Source organism: Atractosteus spatula, chromosome 2 (assembly GCF_055471065.1).
Source record: "Atractosteus spatula isolate fAtrSpa1 chromosome 2, fAtrSpa1.hap1, whole genome shotgun sequence".
Taxonomy (NCBI): domain Eukaryota; kingdom Metazoa; phylum Chordata; class Actinopteri; order Semionotiformes; family Lepisosteidae; genus Atractosteus; species Atractosteus spatula.
Window position 1 is genome coordinate 11296059 of NC_142707.1, and position 12955 is coordinate 11309013.

Here is a 12955-nt window from a genome sequence, read left to right on the forward strand (position 1 = left end):
TCTAGGAACAGAGCCATGTGGTATTGAAGGGAGCCACCTGAATATTTTAAATGGATCAATAAGAAGAGATTCAGTGTTCCTTTTATGTACACTAAGAAGGTTATACTTTTGTATTCAGCTCCTACAGTATGTTGTATCTGAAGCTGGAAAAAACGATCAAGTGGACATTCAAAATTTCAAGGAGTCCCCTTATGATGGCGATGGGGCTTTCTGCCAAAGGGCTACATGATTTAAAGCTACTTTTTACAATTTCCCTAACAAGTTAGAATCAGCACTCAAATTCGAAGAACCTGTGTTGAATGTTTTCAAGTCCTCAAGCCTAGATTTCTTATCCTCTAAGGTAAGGACTATACTCACCAAGAGAAACTCCCACCTACAGCTTTTACATGATGAATTTCACACCCCAGATGTTAACCTTTTGGCTGGAGGCCTCCAACGTCTCTAGGCACCAGTTTATTCAGGAGTTTGGGCTCAGTCCACTGGTGTATGTGCCCCGGCTGCCTTCTGCACTTCAGCCTATCTTTAGCATCCTCTATGTACTGATTTTCATTCTGGCACTGGCCGGAAACACAGCTGTGCTGTTCCTGCTTTGTCGGAGGAAGGCTCTTCAGGCTCCCAGCACGTTCTTCGTCTGCTCACTGGCCCTAAGCGATCTCCTGATCTCCATTTTCTGTGTCCCAGCTACCCTCCTGCAGCACTTCTTCACAAACTGGCTTGCAGGTAGGTACATTGTTCATAAACACTTTCAAGGAGCTGTTGAAAAGGCTAGACAGACGCCTTGACAGGAAGTTCCACATGACACTGAGCTAGAATCAGAGGATGAGAATAACTTAAAGTTTCTCATTTCAGCAATTTCTTCTCATTTCTTTACAAATTCTAGCCTGTTGACGGGTAACAATTACAGTGAAGGAAAGAAATGCAGTAGGGTCTACGAATAAAAAAAAAGAAATACAGTAGGGACATCTATGAATTTAACTTTCACAAATTCAATTTTTCACGATGGCATTCTCTAGGATTTGAACCTTGTCTACCATAAAACATTTATCTGAGAAATTCACCTAATGGATCAGATTAGGCATTTTCGCATATTCCTTATCAATTCTTCCCTTCCTCTTAGGGACTTGTGGAGAAGTTAGTCTGTTTTACTGGGTGCATTTATTCTATTTCTGCAGAGCAACTCCTATTGTAGATAGACATCCAGAACCAAAATTGTCTTTAAACTTGGATCACACCTTCCCCCTTTTGTTAATGACAGACTCCTCTTTCTAGTAAAACATCTGATAGTACATGCTACACCAATAATTATCTAGTTGTCTAGATCCTAAGATGTCCTCTCTATGTTTAGGTGGATAGGTTACACCCAGCCATGTGGCTGAGGCTGAAATTTGTACTCTAGGACCTGCCAGAAGAGATGAGACAGGTTGTTACCAGCAATTCCTTTGTTGGGCCATGAAGCACACCCATGGACCAACGTCCTCATTCTAGTTTTTCACTCTTCTGATGTTTTAATGATTACTTATCACATTTATTGGCAATCAGCCTTAAGATATCTTTCAGAAGTGGAGCTGTTAGTATTTGGCAAGCTTTGAAGGCCACAGAGATTTTAGCTTGAACACATTTCCCAAACATGTTAAAACAAGATAATAAAGAATTTCCTTTAAGAAAGCTGTTGTACTCATTCTAGTAAAACATCTGATAGTACATGCTACACCAATGATTATCTAGTCGTCTAGATCCTAAGATGTCCTCTCTATGTTTAGGTGGATAGGTTACAAATCAATTTACACATAAGACGTCGTTCCTTATGCTTGGCAGAGAAAAAGGGATAATGGCTCAGCCACTGTTAACTTTTTTGATACCAGCTGAAATGGCCTAGCATCTAAAATGCAGTGGCTCCATGTTTAATAGCTTACACATTTAAAGACTATTTACTCACCAGGCACTCTCATATTAACAGATTCACATGAATCATTTAGAAAGGCTGCCATTCATTAGAGTTGTTTTATTTCAACCAGTCATATACTCTGTTTAGATCATTAAAAAAACAGCCTGTCTCAGCAACACTGATAATAATTCAAGTAGGTACAGTAGCTGCATTAGCATGCAGAGGCTGCAAAGGAACAGGTTCCTTTGCAATAATGATAATAGTTTTGTAACGATGATTAAGGTATCGCTTTCAGTGTTCTGAAATTCAGCTTCACATTAGGTATTATAATCAGTTTTACATCAGCTTTACATTGTATGATGAGCTTCTACTGAACTTCTGACACTAAAGTGACACTATGTTCTTGATATTTCTAAATGAACTTCACATTTGAAATGGCACTTCTGCCGGAAATCTGTAGCTGAACTTGAACTGTTTTTGTAAAACAAAATTTCTAGATGTACTTGAGCAAACTTGTTTTACCTGACTTGTTTGACATGTTTTGAACTTTCAGCAGTGATTCATTTGCAACTTCTCAGTTTATGTTCAATTGGCTTTTTGTGTCAGATCTGCACTTTTATTTCTGTTTCCTGACAACTTTTTGGCATTTGTTTATCAGTAGGTCTCCTGTCTTGCTGTACATACTTATGAAATTCATCACATTTCTGACAGTTAAGCCTCAGATATTGACACTAATCCAGTTTGTGGTTCCTTTGTAGTGACCACATAATATTCAATGAGTAACAGTACAGAATATGGGATTCAAATGGCCCAGTGAAACCCATCACATGCCATTGTGTTAAAACACCCTTGATTTCATTTCAGCCTATTACACTGTAAATACTTCACATTTATTTCCCAATGGCAAGCACACTGCAAGACAATTAATATGTATTAATATTAACAAATGTATATATTAACAGTACACTCAATATTAAAAGTATAACAGAAACAGGCATTTACATGACCAGCAACTCAGTGCTAATGTCACAAGAAGCTGTTACACATTTTACTTTTAAAGCTGTAAAGAATGTTACTTATTGAAACATAACTGATGTTACATAGCAGGAACCCTTAAAATGTTACTTAATTTTTATTTAGATTTTCTCTTGACATCTGAAGTGGACCACAAGACATTATACCATTCCATAACTTTATAAAATAGTGTAGACTGACTGAAGTTACTATTATTAAATTGAAGAATGCTCCATTTTTTTGTGACTTCTGTGACAGGATATATAAAGGGATAACAATCTAGAAGAGTCCAATTCTTATATATTTCTTGGCCTTTTAATAAAAAAACTCTTGACCTTTACTGTCAGTGTATATGAAGGTTTAGCGCTCACTCATTTTGTGTTTTACTGTCAAGCTGCAGCCAGTAATTTATTTTGAATGTGTAATAATTGCAGTGAACACATCTGTGCAGATTTACATATAAACTTTATAAATGGCAAAAGAGGTGAGTTGTGCTGGGTGAAATTGGGTTGTTAATGACAGAGTGTATAAATCTGTTTTGTGTTCTGTGCTGCATATACAGTAGTGATAGAAAGTTTGTGAACCGTTTAGATTATTCTGAATTTCTGCATAAATTTGACCTCAAATGGGATCATATCTTCATCTACGTCATAAAAATAGATAAAAGAAAACAAATAACACACAAAAGGATATACTTTTTCATTCATTTATTGATCAAAATGATCCAATGTTAAATGTCTTTGTCTGAAAAAGTATGTGAATCTATGCTTTCAGTAAGTGGTGTGACCCCCTTGAGCAGCAATGACTTCAACCAACTGTTTACGGTAACTGTTGATCAGTCCCACACATCAACTTGGAGGAAGTTTGGCCCATTCCTCCTTACAGAACTGCTTCAACTCAGTGATGTTGTTTGTTTCTCTTGCATGAAAATTCTAAAGGGTTCAAAAACTTTTTAGCACCACTGTAAATCAAGGGAAAATGTCAACAACAAAATGTGATATGTTCCTCTCTGTCTCTCGCAGGAGAGTTTCTGTGCAAGCTGGTTGCATTTCTCCAGGTGACTGCCATCTCAGCTAGCATCTTCACCATGATCTGCATAGCAGCAGAGAGATTCCAGGGCATCTTGTACCCACTGCAGTTGCAGAATGGTTACTTCCCTAGTCATGCCATCAAGATGCTGGGTAAGAGCCAAGTCAGGGGGACCACCTTTGATTTTTCACTCATGCGTTTTTTGTTGGGAAGATATGTACACCATCCTGTGACTCAAAAGTTTTGTTAGTTCCTTGTTAAATTTGTTCATTCTTATTTTCTAACGTGGATTTTATTAAGATTTTCCTGGCGCCCCCACAATTTTGTACACCAGTGTCTTGAGATGTAGGTTTCCTTTCTTAACATAGGCTTAGTTGTTTAAGCAGGAACATGGAATGTGCCATTTAGAAATGCTAACTGTATCCATGGAAACAGAATTTTACACAATATGGCTTGTATGAAAATTCTGATATACAGTACATAACTTATTTTTTACTTATTACTATTTATAAATGTATATTTTTAGGAAAAAACAGTGTGAAGATTTTGGTGATTTATTATAATGGTTTTGGTGTCATTGTAATTAATTGAACATTTACAACTGACCCTGTTATACCTGAATCACCTGGATGGCTGATGCACAAGCTTTAAATCACCTCATTATTCAGGAAGTTGATGAGGCACTGGGGATGAGGTGATCAGACCTGTTGAAAATCAAGAAGAGAAACAGAATGTAACTAATAAGCCTCACTTATCAAGAGAAAATTGCTTTAAGCCTTCAATATGTTTGGAGTGTTCATAGCCAGAAATGTCTAAATGAGTAAGAAGTAACAGTCAAATAGAGCCAACAGCTGAATCATACTTTTGTTTCTGTTTTTTAGCAAGAAATTAACCTTTGCTTACTCTTTTGCAGCTCACACTCTGACACAGCTCCTACTTCATCCTCTCTACATACAGTACATGTGTCATGTACTGTGAAGTTACAAACGACAACACGAATATTTGTTTGCACTGAAGTAACGCACATTTCAACTATGCCTGCATGACAATTGTTATGCAAAGCATGAGATTATTTTGACAAAATCTGTTTCATTTTAGGGCAAATACAAACATATTGTGCTTTGTGAGGGCCCTGGTCAGGCACACTAGTGCCAATTCCAAACAGTAATGGTCTTTTGAGGTATACTTTCTTTTTAACTATTAACTTCGTGGTGATACAATGAAACTGCACAGATAATTAAACAGAGAAACAGGGGGCTCGTTTTTTGTAAATGTATTTTTAAAGTGGTTTCTTAAATGACCATTTTTTTTCCTTCCAGCTGCTGTCTGGCTGGCAGCTCTGGTTATTGCATGCCCTATGTGGTATGCCCACAAAGTGGAGGTAACTTCCCGCTTTTTTAAACCTCAAGTTATAATTCATCAAATTAAATTAAATTCAAATTCAATTAATCAAGTTATACTTTTTGTCCTTTTCATTTCTCTTTTTTTGTGTCCTAAATCTTTAATTATGATTCCCTTACTGTTACTTATTTAGAATTGCAGTGACCAAGACAAATAATGTTTCTGGTAAAGAATATTCTTTAGCGTAATCAAATTAGTGATGCACAAATTTGAAAAAGCAAAGGTACTGTATGTTTTAGAGATAGCCAACATAAATATACATGTGTACATCAAGAGCTCCCGATCATTCAGTAAGGCTTCAGGAATCATTATTATTCTTTGAATAGTGTTTTATTTCTGCACAAATGACTTGCAATGTCCTCTTAGTCGTAACTATCTCTTCAAAGTACATGGTGCACTGAATCAGTCTTTACAGAAATTAAGATTATTAAGAAGAAGAATCCCTAAAACTTTTAAAAGTTCTGCTGACACACAATGGTGAAAATATGGTGTCGACAAAGAAATTAAACACAAGTTCAGCCTCAAAGTACTGTAACAGATTCGGGTTCTAGGGTTTGTTCCCTCACCACACTGGACACGAACCCAGCTCTCCGGCATTGCTCAACAGGGGTATTGCCGGCTGAGCTAAAGAAGACCTTCCTCAGCCTGCGCAGCCAAGATCCCTGTTATGTACAGAGGCGAATGTGTTACAATACCTTTTCAGTCATATTGAATAGCACTCTTATCAAAATACTGCATTGTTATCTGTCTGCTTTTTATGTGCTACACACAGTTAGGAGCAGAAACACAGAACAGAAATGCTGAAAACCAAATCAGGATAAAGTATAAAAAATATATTTTAATGTTATAAAAGACCTCTGGGTTGTCATAATGTCTTTTGGATTTTTAGCATTGGATGAATGCATACCACTTTTTATTGTAAATTATATTGCTATGCTCAATGTGATAGTTTATTTAAGATGTCATGCATGCTTAAACAGTTTGTCAAATTAACTTAAAACAGGACTAAGAGGGAGGTGGATGTTTAGGTTAAGAGTTGTTTTTTATGTATTTAATTTACTTTCTAAAATTCAGGACTGATTTGTTTTTAAAAAAATCAAGAAAGAAACTCTTCAGTTTCAGACATTTGTATTTCTTCATTTCTTACCAAAAACCTACTGCATTGTGTTCTTGTATTCTATACCTTCACAGGAACTTGCATGGTATTCATACAGGTACATGGTGATTTTTTTGCAGGTGAAGTATGACTTCCTGTTTGATGTGCACTACACCTGCTGCCAGGAGATATGGCCTCATACTTGGCAACGACAAGCATACACCACTTTCTTGTTGTTGCTGGTGTTCTTGGTTCCCATGGTTACTATGAGTGTGCTATATGGCAAAATCATGCGGGAACTGTGGGGCAAACATCGTGTCCATGATGTCATGTTTCAGACACTACCTGGCTCAGAGATAAACAAGATCACCAGGTGAGCTCTTGAGCAAAAGGAATTCAAAGCAGGTCATGTTTATAAAGAAAATTATACTCCACTGTGGTATCCTTATGTCTTGAGGTATTATCCAACGATTTGCAAGTTTGAATTGATTCTAGATAGTTTCCAGTCTCTTCTATTTTGTCCTACAACCCTGGCCAGAAGTCCTAGCCTAGACTAGAGGCCATAGTCCCACTGACCACAGATCAGAAGTCAAAGTTTCATTGTACCACTAAAAACAATTTAGGAATAAATACTATGTACTCCAGCATTCCAGAAATATCTTTAAAACATGTTATTATTGATTTACATTTAAATCTATTTATACAAGTGGGGATGCACATGCAGCGATCTAAATAAAATACTTAAATCAAGCTTATGTTGGATTTAAGCCCACAAAGGGGCACAACTTCTAGCTCTTTCCAAATTGGGTGATATCATAACTGTGCTTCTCAGTTTACTTCCATTTTAGAAATGTATGAAATAAGCGGCTGCTTCACATAGCCATTCTTTTCACATAACCATTATTATATCTGGCATAAATTAGAATACTTTGAAGTACACTTGTTTTCATTCCTCTGCAATACAAGTCACTTACCTTGTGAAGTGAACTGAATTCACAGGCTGCAGATGAGAATGTCTTGATTATACTGACTCATCGCTAATCCCACTGGTTGTTTTCTTTACAAACACAGGAAGAAGAGACGTGCAGTGAAAATGATGGCCACGGTCGTTCTTCTCTTTGCTGTCTGCTGGGCTCCTTTTCATCTGGTTTCCGTGCTCTCTGACTATGGTAAACATGAAAACTGAAGCTGTCTGATCCGTCCCTTATATTAGCTGCGCAACCGGGGTGAACTTTTTAGAAACCAAAACTCAGTTAACACGGTTAATATCAATCATAAGCAGTGTTCTACCATTTAAAACCCTTCTACAAGTGTTTTTTTTGGTCTTGTGATTTCCTTTTAAATTTGCTGTTGGCCTATTCAATTTCTCTGTTGAAAACACACATAAATTACAACAATTACAAAAAAAGCACCACAGCTTGCAGACTCCTAGCTGATTGATCACTCAAACAGTTTACTGGTGGTGTTGATCTCACTTATCCCAGAAACAGTTACATTTGCTTTTCAGTCTTGCAGTTAACCAACTGATGCATAGGCTATTTGCTTTATACTGTATTTTATTTTATTTATACAAATTTTTAATAAATAGGTAGAATTGTTCTTTTCAACATTGTTCTGTGTAACCTAAACCATAGTACACAGCATTTAGAACTCGGAAAACTGTACTTACTGTAGTCCAGTCATGACAGTACCTTTGATCCACAGGAAAACTGAGTCTGGACCCGGATCAGGAGTTTTTGGTCTTCACCGCAGTCCAGATCCTGGGATTCGGCAACTCCATCTGCAACCCCGTGGTATACGCTGTCCTCAACAAAAACTTCAAGAAGGGCCTCCTGGCCATCTTCCTCCAGAGGGGCAGGCCACGCTGGCTGGCGGGGAGGCTGGGAGGCCGGGCCCGTGTGGGAGTCTCGGCCATAGACTCGCTCCACCTCCGGGACCGCAGTGAGCAAAGCCTGCTGGGAGATGGCGCGCACCAGTGGAGCAGGGTGGCCTGGGAGTCAGAGCTGCACACCTTGAACCCTTTCCCTCAGGTCCACCTCTTCCAAGGCATTTCCAAAAAGCACAGCAGCCCCCTGCTTCTCAGTGTCACAGATCCCCTGCATGTCAGCACATCCTCTAGCTAAACCCTCTCCCAGAAGAAACAGAAGGATGTGGAGTAATCACGGCAATCAGGAGTTGGTGAGAGGTAACCTGGTTTCAGCTCTTTAAGCATAAATACAAATGATTTCGGTATCATTTCAATTTGAAGTTGAGAGTAATTGTAATATACAGTACCTATTAGCCATTCAAGTGGTTAAAGTATGTGTTTTGTGATCGGAAGCCCAGGATTTCAGTTCCTTTCAAATCAGGAAAAGGTCTTAAACACCTGATGGCTTCTTGCTTGGTGCTGTGCTTGAGTAACAGGACTAGGGGTAACACTTGCCGTGAAGGCAAGGCCCTTTGTCTTTTGAGCCTTTCTTCTCTGCAGGCTACAAGACCTGCTATCTAATGAAGAGGTGTTAGTGGGGCCAGCAGGGGGCGCTCACCCTGCGGCTCATGTGGGTCCTAATGCCCCAGTGTAGTGACGGGGACACTATACTGTAAACAGGCGCCGTCCTTCGGATGAGACGTAAAACCGAGGTCCTGACTCTCTGTGGTCATTAAAAATCCCAGGGCGTTTCTCGAAAAGAGTAGGGGTGTTACCCCGGCGTCCTGGCCAAATTTCCCATCGGCCTTTATCAATCATGGCCTCCTAACAATCCCCCTCTATGAATTGGCTTCATTACTCTGCTCTCCTCCCCACTGATAGCTGATGTGTGGTGAGCGTTCTGGCGCACTATGGCTGCCGTCGCATCATCCAGGTGGATGCTGCACATTGGTGGTGGTGGAGGGGAGTCCCCATTACCTGTAAAGCGCTTTGAGTGGAGTGTCCAGAAAAGCGCTATATAAGTGTAAGCAATTATTATTAATTATTATTATTATTATTATTATTATTATTATTATTATTATTATTATTATTATTAATGACTGTGCACGAGACTCGCCTAGTGTTTCTCAACTGTGAGAAAGTTATCTTTACCGACACGGATTTCTCACTTGTACAGTACAGAGCGTGGCTTCTTGTCTCATGTATACATCGAAGGTACGAGAGGACACTTTGGTTGTTTGGTAACTCCACAAAACAAAGACATTCACTTTTAAATGTTTTTCCTCTTTACTCTTTCCGCAATTCCGCGGAACTGTTGTTCATGTCTGAAGTCACGTGTGCCTGAAGAAGGCTCCACGGCCGAAACGTTGCGTTTTCTTTCTTCTCTTTTTAGCACCTATTACTTGTTCCTAAAAAGGCATATGTTGCTTTAAACGTGTTCTTCAGAGAATATAACCTATTTCAGCCTTGTAAGTCTGTGATTTCATTTCCTGAAATACACTTGGGAAAACAGATCTAAAAGTAAGACTCTTGTCGGTTGTGCACACTTCAGAAGAAAACACTCAAAAATGATCTACAACACCATCGGTAGTACATTTTCCAATATCCTGGATTATTGAGTTGCACAATGTCAAGAGCATTTTCATGCCTCAAAGCGAGCTCTTCACAAGCAGCTATGGCTAATAATCTTAGATGTCCATGAGTCAGTTATTGGCAGGCTGCCTCTGGTATGCTATAATTAGTCACATGTAACTCAGAACCTCCACTTTTTTCAGGTCTAAACAGCCTTTTTTTTTTCAAACTGAGTCATTAGTATTCTTTATCTAATAAGACTTGTTTGGAAATTACACTCCAATTTCCTTTGACATATGAATTTGTTCATTGGCACACAGTTTACCATTATTGGCTGTTATTTGCTTTTTCATTTTTCTGTTTCCTAAAAGCCTTTTTTCTGTTTCTAATGCCATATATAGGCATTTCTTTTTATAAACAGCCTTTTTCAAAATTAGCCTTTGTGTCACAGTGTCACACACAGTATCTTATTGCCATTGTCTAGATGTACAGTAGATGTGACTAAACTGCCACTAATATAGTCTACTATGCAGTAGACTATATTGTTAAACCAAAAGAGTGCAATTTTCTGGGACAGCTCTATAATTGGTAGAGTACATACGTAGAATATTAAGTGTGATTTATTTAAGGGAAAGTATTATATATTTAGTGTACTGGAAATATTTGTTTTAATATGGTTCATATGTAAAACTGTGTTTTTCCTACCTGTAGTGAAAAAGATCATCTTTGAATAAAGATGAAGGATTTTTTTCTGTTAAACAATGCATGACTATGTGTTTCTACATATATAAATCATTAAATATGCAAAAAATCTTGTTAATACAGCAGCTCCACCTGGTGTCCAAATTCTTATGTCTCTCAAGCACATGAGGGAATTTGGGAGTGGCCAAAACATTTCCCTTTAAGTAAACTTAGTGTTCAGTGATTGTTATCGGACTCAACACATACAATCACAAAATGCAATCTGACTCTGAACACTTGTAGACTGAAAAAAAATTATGAAAAATAATATACAAGTGTTCTTTTCTGGACACTCCACTCAAAGCGCTTTACAGGTTATGGGGACTCCCCTCCACCACCACCAATATGCAGCATCCACCTGGATGATGCGACGGCAGTATTCAAGCATCATTGCTAACAACAAGTTAGAAATTAGCTTTAATGTGCATTCAAATCATTTAAAAACTGGTATGGGTTATAGCCACAGAGGAGTGTAAGGTACACTATATTCATTCTTTCGTAAGAAATATAGTACGAAACTGGACTATATTCTAGAATACTCAAAATAGCCCACACTCTCTACCAGAGATACAGGGTTTTCCTAAAGCAATTGCCTAGCAGCAGGAACTGGATTTAGCAAATCTAGCATAAGATGCCTAGACCTTTCACCAAATTAAAAAAGTCATGCACGAAAGTAAGGCTTCTTTTTAAAAGAAAAATAGGATTTGTTTTTAACATAAATGACTAGAAATGTCTGACATTTCTTTCGTCATATTAAACCATTGACTGAACTTTGGTCCTAATATTGGACAGCACTGTCTTCACACTCCCTTGAAGCAGTGGTTATGAAACAGAGCAAGCTTGTGTCATGCATGTTGTAATGATGAGCATGTTCAGCTGCCCGACTACACTCCTCCTGCAGAGATTAAAGCTAACTATGGGTAAGTGATGCTTTGTGCAGCCTGTATTGCGCTCACTTTGTCTGACTTAGACTTGCTGGCAAAGCTTCAGAGAGACAGAACCATGTATGACTTGTAGAACTAAATTAGCACTGGCAGGAGGGCTAACATCTGTCACTGTGTGAAACAGCTTTAATAGTGAGAGAGCACACACCCTGAAGAACTCACTTTCATTTCAGAAGACTCACATTGTGCCACATTACAACTCAGATTCAAATTTCAATAGACAATGAGGTGTTCTGTAATACATTAATACACTTTAATTTGGGAAAATTGTGAATATGCCATGTGTTTTTTTAATGAATTATGGCATATTTCATTACATCTGAACTGCGTGCTTCTGTTTTTTCCAAGTATTGAAGATTTTTTGGATGCCCAACCCAGAAAACATTTATCTGATGACTTTCAGAAAACAGTTATTTTATTTGGCCAGTTTCCAGTATTTTACTAAATTTCTCATTTACAGTGATGACCTGGAAACAATTTATGTAGTAGGATATTTACTGGAGATGTTTATATGAAGTATGTTGCTCCTTGAGAATAGCGGTGTCCTAACTGGGATACAAACAAAAAGGTACTGGTTATTAGTTTTCAATTTATTTATTTTTCTCAATTATATTTATATATTATTCTTAGGTATTTAAGAAAGTGGATTATATATTATAAAACACCAGAAACAGGTTTCTGAGGAAAATTGATGCAATTTTTAAACTCAGTATCCTGTTGAGATTTTATAATAGCAGAATTACCGTTGGAATACCTTCAGGAAATCCAACTCCCGAAAACACTGTGTTTAACACTGTGAGCACTTCCTTTGAAGAATGAAATTACTTGATCATTTTAGGTCTTTTAAGTTTAATTCATACTTTTTAGGTACAGCATGTGTAGTGTCCAAGTCTCATCTTTTTTCACACACTACACTGAAAAGGTCACTCACACAAGAGACCCACAGATGCCTTTTTAAGACTAGAGAAGCTTGAAGTTAAAAACCCAAGAGTCAAGTTATCCTGTGATCTAGTGATATTGATGTCATCATCTCAACATGGTTCTCACTTGTTTACATTTTATAATAAGTGTACACATCTATTCATGCATTTTTTCCCCTCTACAATTTAGATTTCAGCAATGTGGTATACTGTATATTAAGAATATAATAAACATTTGATGATATATATATTTTATATATGTTAATAAAACTCATTTTGCAAAACTAATATATTAACTTTTAATCCTTTAGACACCACTGGAGAAATGTTTTCTCACTTACAGTCTGTGTAGCATCATATAATTTGGCCACACCAGTTTAATTGGAGAATACCAATTGTAGTGCAGATTTTGTGAATCATTTGCCTTAATTGCCCCAAACTCGCTAT

The 12955-nt window shown here is 37.7% G+C and overlaps 1 protein-coding gene across 1 annotated transcript; it reads left to right on the forward strand.

Annotated features, from left to right (window-relative positions):
• The first annotated feature begins 386 nt into the window (after positions 1–386).
• On the forward strand, positions 387–8548 carry LOC148839227 (pyroglutamylated RF-amide peptide receptor). Its single transcript, XM_088930966.1, has 6 exons — positions 387–720; positions 3922–4080; positions 5248–5309; positions 6566–6798; positions 7497–7594; positions 8130–8548. Exons 1-6 carry the CDS (start codon positions 387–389, stop codon positions 8546–8548), a joined length of 1305 nt encoding a protein of 434 aa, XP_088787092.1.
• Positions 8549–12955: the final 4407 nt, after the last annotated feature.